Genomic DNA, 19,841 nt, shown 5'->3' with positions numbered 1-19,841 from the left:
ACTCCAAGATGTCATCTGAACAGCAGCCTGCAGACTTTCCTCATCAGGTCACAATATGTTCACTTCTCTTCCTTTTGGGATTCAGCACTATATGGGATCAAACCTGCAAATAAACTTGATTACAATTGTCAATTGTACACAGGTACGTTAAATTTGATCTCTGCATTTAACCCATCCTAAGCACTTAGGTGCCTGTGACCTCACAAAACACGAGTTATTATGACAATTTCACACAAATGTCTTATAGGATAAAAGATGACATTTTGGACAGACATAGATGTAAACTATCCTCCAGGTTCACCAGAAACTCCTTCAGCTCAGACTCCGGCAGCAATCAGCCCGCCGTGGACAGACCCAGATCCGCCTGCAGTCCGAAGCTCCGTTGGTCCCCTCTGGTAGACCAACCAGCTGGAGACCCAGGCCGGATTGCTGGGCCCGCTGGAGGGTAGAACCAGAACCAGGACTGAGCGGGGAAGACTATCGGACCCTGCTGACATCAGACGTCTCAAGAGACGTCTGGTCCTTGGAAACACGACCACTTTTGTCCACAGGGACCGCCAAAATGAACACAAAATGAAAGTAGCCTTGTAGTAGCTTTAAGTAAAACTACGGTAAGTATCATCAGCAAAAATATCAAAAGTTAAAGTTTTGAAAAAATGTTCCCTGTTAATTTATTTTTAACCAGTGGACTATAGAAAAACATCTCTAGTTTATCAGAAACAATCAAATAGAATTTGAAAAATCATCAAAAATTGAAATACGTGGTTTTCACCGGACAGGAAGGTTATGAAAAAAATGTAGCCTGTAAAGCTAAACTATTATTATTATTATAAAGTAGAATATTTAAGACGTAGTGGAGCTGGAGTGTAAAGTTGCATAAAATGGAAGTTGTGCAGAACTTGAGTAAATGTACTTAGTTACATTCCACTGCTGCTGATGCCTCATGATCTGCACTGAATCTGCACAGTCTCTCCTCTGCGCGCGTGTGCCTGCGCGTGTGTCTGTCGTCACTGATGATCTGTGACTCACTTCTCAAGAGAAGTTTGTCCCTTCACAGCAGACAGAGGCGACAGTCCGCCACCGTCGGCTTAGTCTGGATAAAGCCATGAAATAAAGATGTTTCGGGAGACTTAACGATGACGGATAAAGCTTCCAAAGACTCGGAAAGAAATATAATGTGACACTGGGCTGTGATGTCATGGTAAGTACGGCCATATTTCCCTTTTTGTCGCTTTATCAGAAACATGACTCTGCTTATTGAAATATATTCATGATTTAAAATGCTACAAATGGTTGATTATTGGATTAGCGCCATCGACCAGGAAGGAATTTCATAAAATGATTTTCCAAGATAAAAAAAAAAGCTTTTGATCATGAATATAATTCCTCAATAATCGCTGCAGCCTGGCCAGAAACACGGGTGACGTCACGCATGTGTGTGTTGTTCCTTGTTTTAAGGTAAGCTAGAAGTAAAAGGCAGTTACTGATGACTCGTGGCGACGATGTCCCGAACATGGACCATCTTCACTGCTCTGACTGTGCTGGCCGTGCAGCTTTGCAATGGTGAGGTCGGACTAATGTGTGGACACGGTCGAACATTTCAATTTGTAAATAGGTTTTCTTCATAGTGTTTGCATTTAAAAGTCAGTGGATTTATATGAAAAGCCTTTCTAAACTAAAAGGTGTTCTGAAAGTGTGTTTAAATTGTGCATCTAAGGATGAAGTGTGCAGAATTACATCTCCTCATCTGCTTCAAAATACAAAACACATTGTAGCCTTCTGACCTTCACATAACTCGATGACATGCAGCTTCATGTAACTTGTGATTTCTGCTTTTAGGTAGGAAGTCCTGTACCATCTGGTCCAGCGCTGGAGCTGTGGTGCAGCGAGGCTCCAGTTTCGAGGTGTACTGCACCTTTAACTGCAAGTGTCAGGGGTCCATGTACAGCGACCATCCGCCCAAACTGCAGAGCCACAAAGAACTGAATTCTACAACGCTATATGTTCGTGTGGCAAACATAACCAAGAACAGAACATACAGCTGTCAGTGCACGTGTTCTCCTGAGCTGGACCCCTGTGGACTGGACTTCTCAGCTGGACGTGAGTATGAAACCAAGGCGGAGGAAAAGCACCTCTGTCTGAGGAAAGTTTCTTTATTTGCTGTATTTCAGAATGCAGGGACGTTTGACGGCACATCGTGTTTGAAGTTGATACTTTCACATCTTAAGGCATGACTGTAACTTCTTTCAAGCTACAAGAGCTGTTCAAAAAGAGGCAGAGCCGGTTCTGCTTTCTCTTCTATACTTAGAGAACACACTGTATGTTGCAGGCTGGATGCTGCTAAGTGTCAGTTATATGCGATACATTCTGACCACAAGCTTGTTTTTTCTTGACACATAAAGCATGCCAGTTCCCCAACACATTATTATCAACTTGTTTTAAAATAAAACACTCAATACTGAAAAAGATTCCATCTGTTTATGCAATGTAATCGCTGGCATTAAGGAATAGCACACTATGCATTTAATGGATTAATATAAATCTGAATATTTGTGGTTTTTTGAGGATACAACCATCTCAGTTTTCTGTGATAATATCACTTCCTAATTTGATAGTCCTGCAGCTTTGGTGTCGGGTCACGTAACTTCGGCTCGAGTCACAAATTTGATGACTTAAGGCTTTTTTAGGCTGATTGTCGGGTTTATGTTTATGCTCATTACTTTTCATTAAATGCTTTCATCTTTTCTTGTCCCTCAGATCTACCAGAGCGCCCTAAAAACATGTCGTGCATCTACAATGTCAAAGATAATGAAAGGGGAGTTGTGTTCTGCACCTGGAACAGAGGACGAGACACTTTTCTGAGGAATAAATCAGTGCTGTGGTGAGTTTTAACAAAATTCGAATTGAGAAGTCAACAAAACGATAATATATTGCTGGTAATGTATTACTGTAAAATTGTATGTTTCAGGGTGCAGACTGTATCTAAAAACCACACTGATGGACCGCTGCCGCACAACGGGTCCACGAAGGGAACTGGTTTGTCGTCAGCTAGTTTCCCCGTGTTCAGCTCTGTCCAGCTGATCTCTGTGTGGGCAGAAGCCCGAAACCGACTGGGCTCTGCAGTGTCCATCACCATCAACTACACACTCAGTGACATTGGTAAGACAGCAGCACGTTATCAGCCGACCTGTCAAGTGTTTGATGAGGTGCTTGGCAACTTCTGCACAGAGAGCAAGCAGCAAACCCGAAGCCAGTGAGGAAGTGCCTTGAACCTGCATTCTCTCTGATGGCCAGCAGGGGGCGACTCCTCTGGTTGTATAGAAGTCTATGAGAAAATTACTACTTCTCTCTTGATTTATTCCCTCAGTAGACATTGTAAACATGAGTTTATGGTCTCAATCTCTCGTTTCAAGTCTTCGTCAATACATCATGATGTTCATTTCGTAAATTATGGTCCATTTAGAGTCAAACAGACCATAAATATGCTTTAGGGCGGGGCTACCTTGTGATTGACAGGTTGCTACCACGGCGTTGTCCGGTCTGTGAGTTGTCCGTGTTTGCGTCTTACAACCCCTTCAACACTGTGTTTTCATTTTATGAAAGTTAATTGGAACATTTTGGGTCCCCCTTCAAATGTTTTGCTGAGCTGAACCCTCTTGGGTCACTTCCGGTTGCAAAAAAACAACATAGCGACGGCCGGAAACCAAGATGGCAACGGGCTAAAATGTTGAACTCGAGGCTTCAAAACTGTAGTCCACGTGAAAGCAGCTTTTCAGTAAAATGCGTCCCTCTTTGATTCTTTAATCTTTAAGTTTAGGACCGTTGATCATCTCCCTCCATCCTCCTTTCCACTAAGCAAAGATTGCCTCCAACGGCCAGTATTCATGCAGTGAAATCCTGTCTTTTTCATTGCTGCTTTTATAGCAAACGACAACAAAAATCAATATGACAGCTGACACAAATGACAGCTGACTTTTGTTTTTTATTTATCTCCCTTTCTATCCGAGCAGCGATGCCATCGACTCCTGTTCTTGGCCAACCGGTGTGCTCTTCCCGACAGTGCATCGTGGAAGTGGCGCAGTCTGTGCGGACTCAACACCTGGAGATCCAATACAGAGCGGCAGCGAGCACATGGACATCTTCTCCAGACTCAGTAAGAAGTCTTAGAGCAGACTTTAGGAACTTTCAATGAGATGTTGCAAGAGATACTGCAGGAGGTTACTTTGAACCCTTTGAAGACACGCAGTCACCTCAGAGGTCTGCTGCTGATTCACAGCCGAAGGAAGATATGAGTGTCAGGTTGATGAAAGGTGAACTGACAGTGTTGCACAAAAACAAAGTCAACGAGGTGTTCTTCACAGTGTGATCGTAAATGGCACTTTACTCCGTTTTTGAAGAATGAATGACTGAGTTTAAATGAATTAAGATGAAAAACATTTATTTCTGACAGGTTGTGCAGACTAGCTTGGTACAGGATCGGTCCGTCTCCTCTCTGGAGCCCTACACCGTGTACCATTTCAGAGCCAGATCCAAATTCAGCACCGGCCTGTGGAGTCAGTGGAGCGCCAACATTTCCAGCTGGACTCAAGAGGAAGGTAAGCAAACCCTTGCAGCTCCTGAAGACCATTTCTGCACTTCCTGAGTGAAAGCACCGCTGATTCTGTCTACACACAAAGACCCGAATGGAGTGTTTTATCTGTGTACTTATCCGTTTGTGTCAGATTATGCAGTAATACTTCATTTCCTTTGGGTTGTTTGAGGCCGTTATCAGCTCTACCAGGATACCAAAAGCCACTGAAACACGCCTTATCGGGTTTTGTGTTGAGAGCGAAACCATCGATTAATGATAAGACGCATTATGTTAAGTGGCTGAGATTATTAAAAACATGTATTTTATTTATTGATAATAAACTGTAACCAGCTCAACTTTGAGCCAGAGTGAAGAGAAGTAAAGTGGTGAAGAAGGCTGTGGTGCTTGATGGGAAAATATCGCTGCATGTTTGTAATACTGATGGTGTGAAGATATGAAGCTGTCTTTACAGATCCATAAGATATGAATGTGCAGCAGTGACAGAGCATCAGCGTTCCACGAACAGCCAGAAGTCACAGTAGAAATAGCTGATGACATTTTTTGTAAAGGGCTTACGTGTTCTTTGTTTAAAGAACTTTGAAGTTTGAACTTAAAGTTCCGGTCCATTCATATTTTTTTCTATTATTTCATTTTTGTTGTCACTACCTTTTGCAAACGACTGAGTGGGCGTTTCCATTTGATGGACCGGCCCTTTAAGCGCGTATTAAACATGTTGATTACACCTCATCTTCTTCCTTTCCCTGGATGAATACGTGGTGTCGAAGCCACACATGAGATCTCCGATCTTCCAGGCAGCCGCTGGTTTCATCCAGGACCGTTTGAAAGTCACCTTACCGAGATTGAAAGATAACTGAGGAAGCCACAAAACGCTTGTCTTGTGAGAGTAATCACATTATTTAATAGAGCTTTAATATTCTTTAAAAAGGTGAAGATTCAACTCTGTTTTTAGTTGACATTAGTTTGATCTACTCATTGTTTGGGGACCCACAGACATCACCGCTGTGTGCGTAGAAATGATCAATTGTTTACTTTAACGGGAGGCACTACAGGTGAATAGGGTAAAAGTTTTAACTAATAGAAAATTTTAAAAATGAAACTTCCCCAGTTGATGATTTACATTAAGACAATGTTTTTTTTATTACAAGTTTCTAAAATGGTATGTTTAAATCTGTAAATAACGGCTGCTGAATATATTACATACTTGGGTCAAATATAATGTGCAATATGATGCTAAAAGGAATGATGTCATTTGTAGAACAAAAGGGGATAAGGGCTCCAACTTTCCAGATCGTTATCCATCAAAGGGCAAGCGCTTTGTTTTTATGAAACTAAATATGTGGGGCACTTCATGCCTGATCAAATGTCTGAGGAGCCTGTAGGATGTGCTGAAGCTAACATGTAGGCAAGAACATTCAGAGCGGCTGCCATCAGACTGTGATGTCTTGGCTCCTCAGGGGTTAAGGTGCCAGCACTCCTTTTCGTAGCTTCCTCTTGGATTTGTGCTCTCGATCTGGCACCTGGTGGCCACATGTTTGTAGTTTGACGCCTAGAAACGTCCTGAACACAACAAAAGAAAGAGAAAATACAGGCAGAGAGCGGCATCTCTGCAGACACCACCGCACACTTCACTATTATATCTCAAGGTACCTTTAAGTACTTGTATTTAATCCCCATTTTTAATTTTTTAAAAATCCTACATGGATGTATACATTTACATGGAAGTGTTAAACTCAATGCTCACATAGGAAAATGTAACAGGCTGGATATTTGTCACTTTTAAAGGATTTTAAAGTCTATCAACTCGGAATAACTTTTAAGAAATGTCAGTTATACAAACATGTCTTTCACTCATTCATTGAAAACAAACATTCTCATGTATGATTTCAGTACCATTGTTGTTATTGTTATTATTTCACTGTCATTCTTTCAGCTCCTGCCACAGAGCTGGACGTGTGGTACGCTGCAGCCGCCTCCGACTCGATGAGAGTTTACTGGAAGGTACGTTTTAAATCTTGTCAACAAAGATTTTGAACTGTTTAAATTCGGGCTGACGGTGAAATGCGACACGCATGACACCACTGCTGCACAGCTTTGTGTGTTTGAGGGTGTGGCGACGTGGTCCCTCTCACTATGTGCCTGTGTGGGCGTGCGGTGTCGTCGCCATCGTAACACTTTCTGATCTTCCCGCTTCACTACTTCTTTCTGCAGAAGTTAAAGGTCAACCATTGACCACGTCTGAGGTGTGACATCCTCACACACACACTCGCACATCCCCACCCTCTACCACACACACACACACACACACACACACACACACACACACACACACACACACACTCATATACTCATTTAATGTCACACAAAGACAGGAGAGATAAGTGAAACCTGACAGCAGACGCCACAGTTTCAATTTACAAGAAAAGAAGAGCTTAACAGAAATGATGCGTCTTGCTGTCTCAGTGTGTTGATTTCGAGCGTCCTGTAAAGAAAGCAGGCAAATCCAAGGAGCGTTAAAAAGCGCACGTTGTTGTTTGTTTTCCTGCGACAAAAGCAAGGACACGGTGTCAAACTCAACAATTCACTTTCACAACATTTCTCTGACTGCAGGAACCGAACATTTCCACGGCTAGAGGGAGAATCGTAGAGTACAAAGTCGGAGTTGACAGCCAAAAGTCCGGATCGGTCTTCCTCGCTAACGTTAGTGCCGATGCCAGGAGTTATTCCGTCCAGTTCTGTGCCGACTGTGAAGTGAAAGTGTGGGCCTGCAACTCCAAAGGGCCGTCCCCTCCTGCCCGAATTACAACCCATCACACAAAAGGTAAAAAGACGAGTGAATGCTTTTGTGTGCAGCTTCATGAAGCCAGAACGTGCCTCTCTTTGTGGGTGAGCAGTCGTGTTAAGAGGTTACAGGTAGATATCAGATGCATTACTGCATTAACACCGAGGGTCGAGTTCATGTATCTCGTGCCAAATCACAATGGAAGTCATATCATGACACTCTACAAATAGAGCAGGTTTAGACAGTCATTTACAGAAACCCGACATTCCAGCCCGTTCTCAGAGAGCGATGCACAGCAACAACAACAATACCAACTTTAAAAATAACGGAAATATGACCAATAATAATAAGACGGTTGACGTCGATGTGATTCTGTCTTGTAGTGAAGGTTCAGCAGTTGCAGCCCCCTCAGGACGTGCACGTAAATGCAGACAACCGCAGTGTCACCATCTCCTGGAGGAAGCACGACACTGCACCTCCACGCGCCGTGTATGTGGTGGAGTGGTACCCAGAGGGCAACAAGCTGGAGGAGCTCACATGGGTCAGACTGGGCAGGAATGACAGCCGTGCTGTTCTTACAGGTGGGACATGTGGAGTTACAGTTCCGTTCATCTTTATTGTCAGACTCGAAGTAGCCTTAGCAAAGGAGCTTTAGCACATAATATCGGGTCCTCAGCCATTTGATCTGTCATCATGGAGTGCCCCACATATTTTGTTTCATAAACACTAGATGGATACAAATCTGGAAAGTTGGGGCCCTTTTGTTCTACACATGGCATCATTCTTTCTAGCATCATATTGCACATCATATTTGACCCAAGTATGTGGAAACCCAGCACTGCTAGGAGAGAGAAAAGCCAGACCATCAGCAGATATGAGATGGTTTATGAGGGTGTTACCAATCATACAGCCTCTTATTTGTTCACAATTTGTTGGAGCGGGTGAAAGCAGCTGTTACCTCTTCCACACCTCTATCTTTCTTTATGCAGGTATTAAGCCATTTGAGTGCTACGAGGGAGCGGTGCATGTGTTCTACAATGAGAGCTCAGTGAGTTGGACCGGATTTACAGGTGTCGCCACTCTGACCTCAGGTAAGATCCAAGAAGAGCGTAAACAGTTAGTTCGACAGTGTGTCTTTTATTAAACTCGTACACACAACTGGCAGACAATGCACTCTGTAACAGGAGTCTTTAAATTGTTTCAAATATTCCGTTCATCATCCGTCCCGTTGAGCGGTCCTTGTTGGCTTCTGCTTGTTGTTTGCAGTACCAGCAGCTGGTCCGTCAGCCCAAGAGACGGTTGAGGGAAACCATGTGACAGTGACCTGGACGGAGATTCCCAGGGGTCAGCGTGGGGGTTGTGTCACCAAGTATACCATCTATTTAGAAATAGGCAGCAAACAACAACGGCATTGTAAGAACCATTTATCTCGACTGTAACATCTTGTACTCTGAGGTGACGGTCACATGAGTAACTTTCCTCTGCTGTGTGTGTGTGTGTGTGTGTGTGTATTTCAGTCTCTATACCAGCATCAGAGGAGAGGATGCACATCATCAAAGACCTGTCTCCAGCTGGCTACAGCCTGTGGATGACGGCTTCAACTGCTGAAGGAGAAGGCCGCGCGGGTCAAAAGGTCAATTTCTTCATCCAGCGTAAGCAGCTTTCCAAGTTTCTTTAAAATAATACCAATGACGTTATAGTGAAACTTATTTGCGTTCATGTACGAGTTACACGAGAAGATCAATTCCACTCTTACGTCTGTACGGTAAATGTGAACCTTGCACCTGTATCGTCGTTTTTTTCCTACTACCTCAACCGCCTGTATCAGAGGAGCTAAATATATATGCTGCAATCTTACGTCTCACTGTTTCTCTGTCACTATTGCAGAAAAGACCCAACTGTCCCCCCTAATACTGTGTGCGGTGGTTGCCCCGATCGCGTTGTTGCTGATGTGTCTGTCCCACAGTTCAGCAGTAAAGCAGAGGTATGTGAGCGACACACAACAGTTGACTGGTGCAGCAAGAACAACAACAACAATGTTGCTGCTAAACGTCCCATGCCATGTTGTTTTCCCCATTCCCCCTCAGGTTGTGGGTGTATTTTCAGTGCCTCATGCTCGATGTTGTGCCGGATCCTGCAAACAGCAAATGGGCAAAAGAGTGTCTGCAGGAGAAGGTAATGATATAAAAGTGGATCAAATACAAACTACTGTAAATTGCAACTCACTGGTCTGAGTTTAAGCCTGTATCTCCCTTCAAAACAGGGTAAGATGAACCTCCATCTGCAGCTGAGTAACTCCAGTGTAACCGAGGAGGAAGACGAGCCCATCCTGGTGAATGTGGAGGAGCTGCCCAAGCAGAGCGGTGACGTCGGCGCACCCACAGACGTCTCCTCGCGGCTCCGACCTCAAACCAGCCTGAGCCCTGAGACGGAGCCGGCCACGGTGCTCTACCCGCTGACCAACTACATCAAGAGCTTCTCCCACGACTCAGACAGCTCCGACCACACGCAGACCTCTCTGGACACCAACACAACCGTCGACTACATCTCGTCGCACGGGCTGGGAAATATGGAGGAGGAGGAGGAGGAAGAAGAAGAGTTTGCAGAAATGCTGGGTTTCTTCCCCAGTCACAACATTTTCATAGAACCGATGGAGTTTGGAGGGAGGTTGACTCTGAATGCCGTCAAAATTGACTGCAGTGACTTCTTTCTTTCAGAACAGTGAGTGTGGATCTGAAACCTGAACTCTTTGGTGAGATGAGGTTTGAGTGAAAGCCATTTTTAGAGGAAGATGGCTAAACGAAACAGACTGGAAACAATGACTGGAGGTGGTGAATGTTTTCCCTTTGTCTTTTTTTGCGTCACGAATCCTGTTGAGATTTCCATGAACTACCTACTTGCTCACCGAAATCAAAATTGTAACAAAAAGCTCTCGCTGAATTCTGCAGAGCTGTTGTACAGTAATCATTTTTAGAAATTACTTTTTGTTTTAATTTCATGCATTACCATAGTTTTGTCTAGAGAGCAGCATTGGACACACTAATACCACGACCATAACGAACACAGTGCAGGCTGCATGAAGGAGTGTATCAGATATTGTGATTGCTGCCTGCTTGGACAAATGTATACATCCATAACTAATCTCTATAAACAGATTCTGCATTACACATGCATAACATATGAAGTTCCATTTGCAGGCGTTTGGTTGAATGCAGGTAAACAGTCGGTGTGGGGAGAAGGCAGAACGCATCGGCCAATCTGGGAACCCACTGGTTATTGTCCTGGAAAGCGAAGCCAATGTGGAAGTGCCTTAAACCTGCATTCTCTCTAGTGTCCACCAGGGGGCGACTCCTCTGGTTGTATAGAAGTCTATGAGAAAATGACTCTACTTCTCTCTTGATTTATTACCTCAGTAAACATTGTAAACATGAGTTTATGGTCTCAATCGCTAGTTGTAAGTCGTGTTCACAAAAAAACAATGAAATGTGATTGTATCATAGTGTCAAAAAGTCATAAAAAGGTAAGTGGAAAAAAGTCATAAAAAAGGTCAAAGTATTGCATGTCGAAAAAAGTCATAGTTTAGTAAGTCGAAGAAAGTCAGAAATAATGAATGTCAAAAAAGTCTAAAAGTATAGCTTATCGCAAAAGTAATGTCATAGTATTTCATAGCAAGTCGAAAAAAATCATAGTATAGTATGTTGAAAAAAGTCAGTATAGTATGCATCAAAAATGTCATCGTATATTATGTATCAAAAAAGTCATAGTATAGCATGTCGCAAAATATTATTAAAAAGTTTGAGTAAAGTATGTAGAAAAAAGTCAGCCTAGTTTGTATAACAAAGTCGTTGTGTCAACGAATGTCATGTCATAGTAAGTCGATAAAATGCAATGAAAAATGCCATAATACAGCATGTTGAAAAATGTCAAGTCATAGTATACTATACTATGACATTACTTTTTTTAACATACTCCACAAAAAAAAAGTAATGTCATAGTACAGTAAGTAAAAAAACATCACAAAAAAGTCAGTACAACACATTAAAAGTCTTAATGTAGTATGTTGAAAAGTCATAACAAATGTCATAAGTCATAGTATAGTAAGTCGATGAAATGCAATGAAGTCAGTATAGTATGTTAAAATTTTATGAAAGTCAGTATAGTATGTCAAAAAAAGTAAAAGTATCGCATATTGACAAAAAGTCATTAAAAAGTCATAGTATGATTAAAAAGGTCATTTTTTCTTTTTCCTTACTTTACTGACTGGGCCGGTCATGAAATAATTTCCTCATCGTATGAACATGACCATCATTTCTACGTTATTGACTTATTGTAAGATGTATGGACATAACCTCGATCCTTTTAGCAGACCTCGATATCACCCGTTGTGTCAACATCGTTTACATTTAAGCCAACACAACAGCAGGGTGTCTTCCCTACCACTATGAGATGTTGAATTGTGTTTTCTGTTAATGAGCCCATATTAATGAGTTCTTATTTAATTGCTGGGAATATTCAAAGATTTTTTTTCATATTCCAATGTCTGGATATTCTTCTGAATCATAAGTTCCTTTTTCTTTGAAAATGTGTACTCCCATCATATTAAAATGAGTGACATTAAATAGTCATAAAATTACATCACACTTATTTCTGGCATAATATCCCGTCTACAAGAGAACTTAATTTTAATCTTTGATACATTTTGCGAGCATCGGTCATCTCGACCCTGAAGTGGCACGTCACCAGTCCACATGTTTGTTTGTTGCGTTTGGAGCCTCTCTTAAAGGCCGTTAAATAAACAGACCATGTATGCGTGTAGATATGTGGTTGTAAACTAAAGCAAACACTGTAAATTCATTCTTCCTGTGTGCAGGCAGGATTAAAAACTGACAATGCAAAAGATTTATCGACCACCTTTATTTTACCGACAGAGGTCTCTAATAGCAGGGCTGGAATTCACACATTTGTTGAGCACTTCAGTTGTTCCACGCAATGAACGACTGTATTTCTTTCAGAGCAATTATGCAGTGGTGCCACTGTGGAAGCTACAGGGCAAGTCAACAGTGGAGGAAAAATATCAGCACAGAACAGACTGCAAAAAACACAAACTGAAGCTGGGCTGACTTTAAATCTGTGGAAGAAGTGGAGTGTGTAAACAGTCGGAGAAGGTCTGAGGGCTTCCAGAAGACTTCAGCCACGTCTCAACCGTGTAAACACTTCCTCTCCGTATCACTCTTAAACTAGAGTAAAAGCAAAGGCATGAATTGACTTGCAAATGGCAATCAAAGAGGAAATGGGCGGGGAGGAAGGGATATCAGATGGCGAATAGCACCCCTCAAACATGAGAAATCAGAACAAATGGAATAACTTTCTGCTTCAAATGAACCCCCATGTCAAATTTCTCCGGATCAATGCAAATTTAGGTGAGTAATCCCCGATGTGGTCCTCCCAAATGACCTAATGTTCCTCCTATAGTACATTTTCAGTACAAAAGAACCGCAATACAGATTTAGGCGCCATTCAATCAATTCTTTCAAATACAGGCAGCAACGCTTGATCAAAGGGGATCAAGGTGTGTCCTATATGCACCATGTGAAATACAGTCTCTGCAGGAATTTATGAAAATAGTTAAGATTTACAGGCTGAAGATCATAGAAGAATAGACCTCCTGTATAAAATATAAAACAATATCCCAGTGCGAAAGAAAAGAACGAAAAAAACCTCCATAAATCTTAATGAGTGAAGCTGTAACTTCATCAGAGACACCTGGTGTGTGGCAGAGCTTTTGAGCTCGGGTTGAAGCTCCACCGTGCCGATTTCAAAGCGAGCAAGCAATGGCTCAAACCGAGCTAAAGACACCCTTCTTATGCTTACATCTCGAAATGCATATTTTCAAGCAGCAATTACAAAAAATTATCAATGGACAATGCATAACCTCTGAAAAAAATACTGTATGAAAACATCCCTGCTACTTTGTTTCTAAGTACAAAACCTCTACCAATAAGTTGCTCCAGAGTAGCAAGAAGTCCTTTTTTTTTTGTTTGTTTTTTTGTTAATTTCTGTTTTTTTTCCATCTTCGTTTTGTTTTTATTGGGTAAAACTCAGTCCTCACTTTGAGTGCCATAGTTAATGACAGTCTTCTCCATCATTTCACTTTGCTGAAGGATCCAGGAACATGCAAGCCTCGTAGTGGAGGTGCTCAGGAGGCTCCTGTAGGCCTGAGGAACAGCAGCCGGGGCTTAAGCCAGGGCTGGGAAGGCCTCTGGGTCGTCCACGTTGGGCACAGACGCAGACGACTGAGGAAACGCAAACAATAAGTAGGAGTTAGAAAATAAAAATGTTTATAGAAGTGTCTCTAAAGTATGGCATAAAGGAAAGGAAGTGACAGGGAGTGGGCTTTGGAAAATGGCTTTATACCTGGGTATTAATGACACAACTTCATAGCTTCCAGTAAGATTATTTACCTTGTCAGGTCTTGGTGCGCGGACGGGCCTAGCGGCTTCGCCGGGTGGTCCGGCACCGGGTGGTCCTCCACCACCGCTGCCGCCACGGCCGCGGCCTCCCCGGCCACCACGTGGTCCACCGCCGCGCCCGCGGCCTGGACGGCCCAGGTCTCCGAAATTGATCTCCAGCTGGGACGTGATGTCATTGGCTGGCTTCCGGAAGTGGTGCTCATCGTCAAGCTGAAATGGAAAACAGGAGAAACTTCGTAAGTTTAAATCTTCGGTTTATTCTGTTCATACATCTATGATTTGAGTTTGGTTGATTTTTTTTTTACCTTGGGCTCCTCAACCTCAGATTCAATCACTTCTTCTTTCTTCTCCTGCTTTGGAAAATGCAACACAATACAAACATTAATACAACATACATAAAACATATGTACCGTTTGTACTTTTATTTAGCAGCCAATTCAGACAGTGATGCTTGTGTTAATGGTGGTGGGGGCAGTATTTCTACATTGGTCTCATATGAGCCGACACCAAGAACCTACAAAAATATTAGTACGGTCGATAAAGTCTATCAGTCACCGATCTGGAATGTGAAATACGGATTTATTCAGAATGAGCAGACATGGCTTTAACTCACCTCTGCCTTGGACTTGTGCAGCACAAATCCTTTGTTCCAATTAGCTCCCTCGTTGGCCTTACGGATGTTGAACTCCACTTTGGCACGCTCCTTGTCCTGCACGGCCTTCCATTCATCCAGAGTCATCTCCTTGGGGCCTTCTTCCTTCACTTCCTCAACCTCATTCTCCCTTCAACACACACACAAACGGTGTCACATCGTTAAAGTCTCATATTAAACCAGGTTGCTGGCTGGTGTTCTTTGCTTTCGAACACCAGGAACTAACTAAGCCGTGAATCCGTAATCAATTACAGCAAAACCAAGATGTCAAGACAATTCTCTCTCATTTGTTAGGAAAATAACTTACTTGTTCTCAGAGTCGGCAGGTGGATGTTCCTCTCCCTCAGGGTTCTCTTCAGTGACGTTCGATTGGTCAAGCTCGCTAGGAGGTCAAAAAAAATAAATAAAAAAAGAAAGTTTATATGGCATGGTATCGAGAACCGTTTTCCATGCTGATGTTAGGACCGTGTTGCTGTCTACATGCAATGCAAGCCACTTAATATTTACCTTCAACTAAAAAAGGATGAGGGAGGAGCATTGATATTAGCTCAAGCTAATGCAGTCTAATGTAACAAGTTCTACCTCTATGACGGTTAGACTGTCTGGTTTTTCTCGTTGGCTGTAGTTTATATAATTTGAAGTGATTCTGAACCACGACAGGATGTGGAATAGATGAGTAAAATCAGATTTGCAAATAAATCTTAACACCCGAGCGTCTCCAAATGAGCAGACTATTAAACACTATTCTCTCTCTAAAAAAAAAAAAAAAGACATAATAAAAGGTAAAATATATCTAATGCAGAAGTGTTCTGCAACTTTCAAACCTCCCATAATTTCTGTGATGTTACATCTATAATAGGAACTTACTTTATATCATCCTTAACGGTGCCCCAGTTGTGAGATCCACTTCCGCCGCGCTTCTCCTCACCTTTCATGCTACTGAAAGAACATTAGCTTTAGCCGTGGGCCATGACAAATGCACCGTATGAAAACACACACCAACGACTTCCACGGACCTTTGTGTACATCAACAATATTTATCTATACGAGAACTGAAAAATAGCTTACGTTCGGTCACTGCCACTGTGTCTGTCAAATTCACGTTTTCCTCTGGAGTCAAAGCCATCGTTGCGACCCATGCCACGGCCTCTGCCAGTACCAGCACCACGGCCGCCTCTGCCACCGCCGCCGCCGCCACCACCACGTCCTCTCATCGGCCGATCACCAATGGGTCTAAAGAGAGCGACACTTGACATGGTCATTGCTGCACAGGTTTCTCTGTCTTAGAAGAAAGCTTAAATCTAGCGCAGCCCATCTACATGTTTTCTCTCCTTTGAGTGACCAAGTAAACCGCAAGATTCGCTCAATGCATGACAACGTTTACAGAAAACCAGTACATTCATGAATTGTGATACGATTCGATTTTCAAGTCTACAGAAAAAGAGTGATTGTGGTTTTAAGTTAGTCTCGGTTTACTGATGTTTGAAGTTGGTCTAAATCTATATTTGGACATTTTACCCTCATTGTAGTTTAATTTAACGCAAGTAAACTCATGAGATAAAAGAGCCACAAGTGCCGATAGCAGTTTGGGCAAAACTCTAACATTCTAAGTCTTATCATACTAAACAACGCCTTTAACAGTTGTTGACCCCACCCCCTAGTGAGTACTGCTTTTGCTCCATGTGGAGTTATAAAACACAAAAAGTATAACTGTTGTGGATTTATTCTTCTCATTTTCTTATATGGTTGCTGTTCAATTAAAATATCTGCTGATTGGAATATGAACTCACTTTTCCACTGAGAATTCGCCTCCCTCGGGTTTCTCGCCGGCATCACCACCAGCAGGCCTCTCGAAGCGACGCGGGGGCCGCCTGTCCACAGGCCGCCGGTCTGTGGGGGGGCGCCCCTCTCCCTGGCCTCCCAGGCCACCCTGGCCCTGGCCGCCCTGGGGTCTGAAGCCCTCGCCCTCTGGCTTGCGGCCCATTCTCCTCATGCCGGGACCTAGGATTGACCACAACAGGAGGATTAGAGGACCAATAGTACCGATAGATTAGGACCCGCTGCGGTGGCCCGGACAAGAGAAAGAAGCGGAAGTGATTGTTCTGTTCAAATGGAACAAATAATTCCAATTAATGTGGAGCATTAAAGAAGTACGGTAGTTGGTAGGATCTATTTACCAAATACTCTTCAGTCTGCAATGTAATCCAATTGTTAAAAGTTAACAATTAAGAGCACAAAATAGACAAAACGTACAGAAGCGAGTAATCTTACATTATGAAAGGGGATCAAGAGTTTGCAGCATGATCACTTATTACTTCACAGTTTGTAAAACGATCACTTGAATCGCACCTTAACTGTGGATGGAATTAACGCCGACATCGTATTTAACCCTCCATGAATCATGGTTGGTTGCCTGGTGGCCCAGTGTGACAAAACAAGTCCCACCCATGGCCTAAACCACCAGCTACCAAAATAGACACCCTTCCACCACCACGCAGGGGCAGCTGGGTGCACCATAGTCCACGCACCTGTCTCATCTTCTCTCAGATACAGATATGAGCCCACTTGGCACAATTGCATAAATGAAAATGGCCAGCTGACTTCCTGTATGTAGGAGCCCGGATGCTTCAACTCTGCACACAACTTCTTAAATCAACAGGCTACACACACGCAAGAAAGAATAAAAGATAATCTACATAGATTATACTATCTCGGTATAGCAGAAACAGGAAATTAAATTATCTGAGGCAGGTCGATCACATGCACTGAGCATGTTTTGTGCGCCGATGGGAAGTGGCTGTACTTTAACACGCCCCACACCACCAACCACGAGGTGCATCACCATGAGAGCGGTGCTGCTCCTAATGTCTGACCCATCCACCTGCAAAAACCACCACGAAAAAAAGGTTTCGCAATGCTTTGACAAGTTGCATTTCACGTGGAAGATATTTACTTTCTATTTGAATACATTATATATATATATATATTTTTTAAAGGCCAGAATTAAATACATATATTCGGCTAATTCTGGGTGAAAGAAGCCACACGTGTGCATCTTGAAAGTAACGACTTTATAGGAATAACATCTAAACTCCTCGAGGCCACTTTCTCCAGGCTTTAGGGTTCTGCCTGTTCAACAAGGCCGGTGGGGGGGGGGGGAAGCGAGCCAAAACAAGTTGGCTTGCAAACAGTTTATCCCCAATTATTTGAGCCCAACACATGCCATTGCTTAACACGTGCGTGTGGATGTCATCGTTCCAGCAATTGACAGCCAACTGGAACACAATAAGCGGCCACGAGGGCCTCATGTTGCGAGGGGCTTATGAACCTGCTAGCTAGCGAGCAACCGAGCCTGTTAGCTTAAAATATTTTACCTGCAGCTTCGCTGAAGACCCCTTCCGAAGGAATACGCAGAAATATATCTTACCATCTTTCTTAAGTGGGACGGGTGCCTGGGTCTCCTCCTTCTTGTCGGTCAGCGGGACCTTTCTGTCTTTTTGGGACTCCTTTTTCGGCTGCTTGGCAGCCTGGGCTGCGGTCTTGGCGGCACCAGGAGCAGGGGCTTCCTTCTTCTTCACTTCGGCTTGCTTCAGCAGCTCGAATGGATCCGACTCGTCGTCAAATAACTGGTCGAACCGATTGGTGATGGCACAGCCAAAACCTTCTTGCATTTGTCCGGGCATGATGGCGCCCCTTCAGCAGGATTTTCCTCCGATTCTACGAGGCTTGGTGCGAACACTTCGCTAGATGAAGCCACAAGATGGCTGGGAAAAAGGACCTTCTTCTCTTCCGGCGCGATAGACATCCGGGGCCTCGGCCGTGGGCGCGGGTGGGGCGTGTAGTTTTTGTCGGAATCGTGATGCCATAGACTTGGCTGCGGAATAAACCAATGAGAACCTACAATACCCATAATGCCAGTCTCTCCAGTGTTGCTAGTTTTCTGCAAAGACAAGCATGGGTGCCTGCCCTCACATCACACACTCTTGTTTTGATTACTGAGGAGAAAAACAAAACTCTTTAGTCCTTAAAACTATCGGCTGCAAACGTTTGTCAGTTTAAAACTTAAGAGTTATTAACGGCTCTGTCGCCTACGTTTTATATGCATATAATAACTTTACAAACCTTTAAGGGAGAGAGAGCATGTGCAGCTGTTTGCTGCTAATGTGTTTCAGTTAAATAAGCTGTGGTTATGATTAAAGGTCAGTGTATAGTTTAATAACTGACAGAATCTTCAGTAAAGATCATCAAAGAGTGGAAAAGGTGACACTGACACAATGTCCTGCCATTTAAATTTGTAGTAGAACAAGTATTCACACCATTCTGAGCCACTGGCACAAGTGTAAACAACATTTCACACTTATATTTAAATATTAAGCACCGCTCCTTCAGGTCAATAAAACCCGATCCAGAGCAACAGTGAAAACACTAGAGAGCAATAGTTTGGTGGGAAGACATCTCTCGTTTTTCAGCCACAATAATCCTCCAGGGAAAGATGAGTTAACAACAAAGTAGCATTACAAGTTGCATTTTAGTTCTGGATACACACACACACTTCAGGTATGATCTTCACCAGGTTAAAAGTTATGTTCTTATTTAGCCAATTCAAATTTATTGAACATTTTCACATCACATTTTCTAACAAACAAACAATACAGCAAAGATAAAAACAACAATATACTTGTTTAAAATACCTAATCACAAGTCAGCTTTATAATTATACAAAATATCCTTTGTTAACTTTTCAGAGTAACACATTATAAAGAGTTCCCTCCTAAATCATACCAGTTGTACCAAAAGTGAATGTGATATCATATATTCTGTGTCACCCTCATGTTTCTGTCAAAGCAGCTTTCTATAATGGAAATCTCCCAAAAACTAAAATGTGAGGAAATCTTCAATTTAAGTTGACATCTGGGGCCTCGGCCGATTACATTTCAGTTTAATGGGGGTTTCCTTCAGGGCTGAATGTGGGATATCCACATTAAATGATTCAGGCAGGTCTCATCCACCATTAAAAATGAGAAGTAACTTTTCGTTAGATATCACACAAACCATTTTTTGAGGATACGTTGAATGATTGCGTAAAAACGTCATCTAGCACTCATGGTGCTATACGTGGAAAACCCAACACATGGGACCTTTTCAGTCCGTTATGAAGCAGCATTGCATTTGCTGGTTGGTGAAGGATTGTGCTTTGCGTCTTCTGGTAGAGTGGACGTTATCAACATTATTATCATGAACAGGAAAAGCAACATCACCACATACTTCCTTTGTCAGTGAGGATGAAACATTGTGGCAGAAGACATATTTGACAAAACCCTCAAAAAGGACAACTGAAAAGGCTCAAGA

The 19,841-nt window shown here is 42.8% G+C and overlaps 2 protein-coding genes across 10 annotated transcripts; one reads left to right on the top strand and one right to left on the bottom strand.

Annotated features, from left to right (window-relative positions):
* Positions 1-1,469: 1,469 nt before the first annotated feature.
* Positions 1,470-11,903, top strand: il12rb2 (interleukin 12 receptor, beta 2a). Its single transcript, XM_079267274.1, has 15 exons — positions 1,470-1,563; positions 1,840-2,100; positions 2,758-2,881; positions 2,969-3,159; positions 4,011-4,153; positions 4,451-4,595; positions 6,522-6,589; positions 7,199-7,409; positions 7,754-7,951; positions 8,360-8,461; positions 8,637-8,783; positions 8,888-9,022; positions 9,258-9,354; positions 9,458-9,545; positions 9,634-11,903. The coding sequence occupies exons 1-15, from the start codon at positions 1,503-1,505 to the stop codon at positions 10,093-10,095; spliced, it is 2,433 nt and encodes an 810-aa protein (XP_079123400.1). The 5' UTR covers positions 1,470-1,502; the 3' UTR covers positions 10,096-11,903.
* A 361-nt stretch (positions 11,904-12,264) lies between these two features.
* Positions 12,265-18,301, bottom strand: serbp1a (SERPINE1 mRNA binding protein 1a). Of its 9 annotated transcripts, none has more exons than XM_079267389.1 (9): positions 17,920-18,301; positions 16,283-16,493; positions 15,561-15,725; positions 15,360-15,431; positions 14,800-14,883; positions 14,454-14,625; positions 14,146-14,190; positions 13,832-14,050; positions 12,265-13,663 (listed from the first exon to the last, which is right to left on the bottom strand). In XM_079267389.1, exons 1-9 carry the CDS (start codon positions 18,173-18,175, stop codon positions 13,607-13,609), a joined length of 1,281 nt encoding a protein of 426 aa, XP_079123515.1. In that variant the 5' UTR covers positions 18,176-18,301; the 3' UTR covers positions 12,265-13,606. The 9 variants fall into 9 exon arrangements, with proteins under 9 accessions (XP_079123515.1, XP_079123520.1, XP_079123512.1 ...); XM_079267394.1 differs by having other exon boundaries at positions 14,454-14,622; positions 14,800-14,874; XM_079267386.1 differs by having other exon boundaries at positions 14,146-14,193; positions 17,920-18,300.
* Positions 18,302-19,841: the final 1,540 nt, after the last annotated feature.

The sequence above is a fragment of the Melanostigma gelatinosum genome (assembly GCF_949748355.1).
Source record: "Melanostigma gelatinosum genome assembly, chromosome: 4".
NCBI classification, from domain to species: domain Eukaryota; kingdom Metazoa; phylum Chordata; class Actinopteri; order Perciformes; family Zoarcidae; genus Melanostigma; species Melanostigma gelatinosum.
This window is presented reverse-complemented; position numbering and strand designations above follow the sequence as displayed.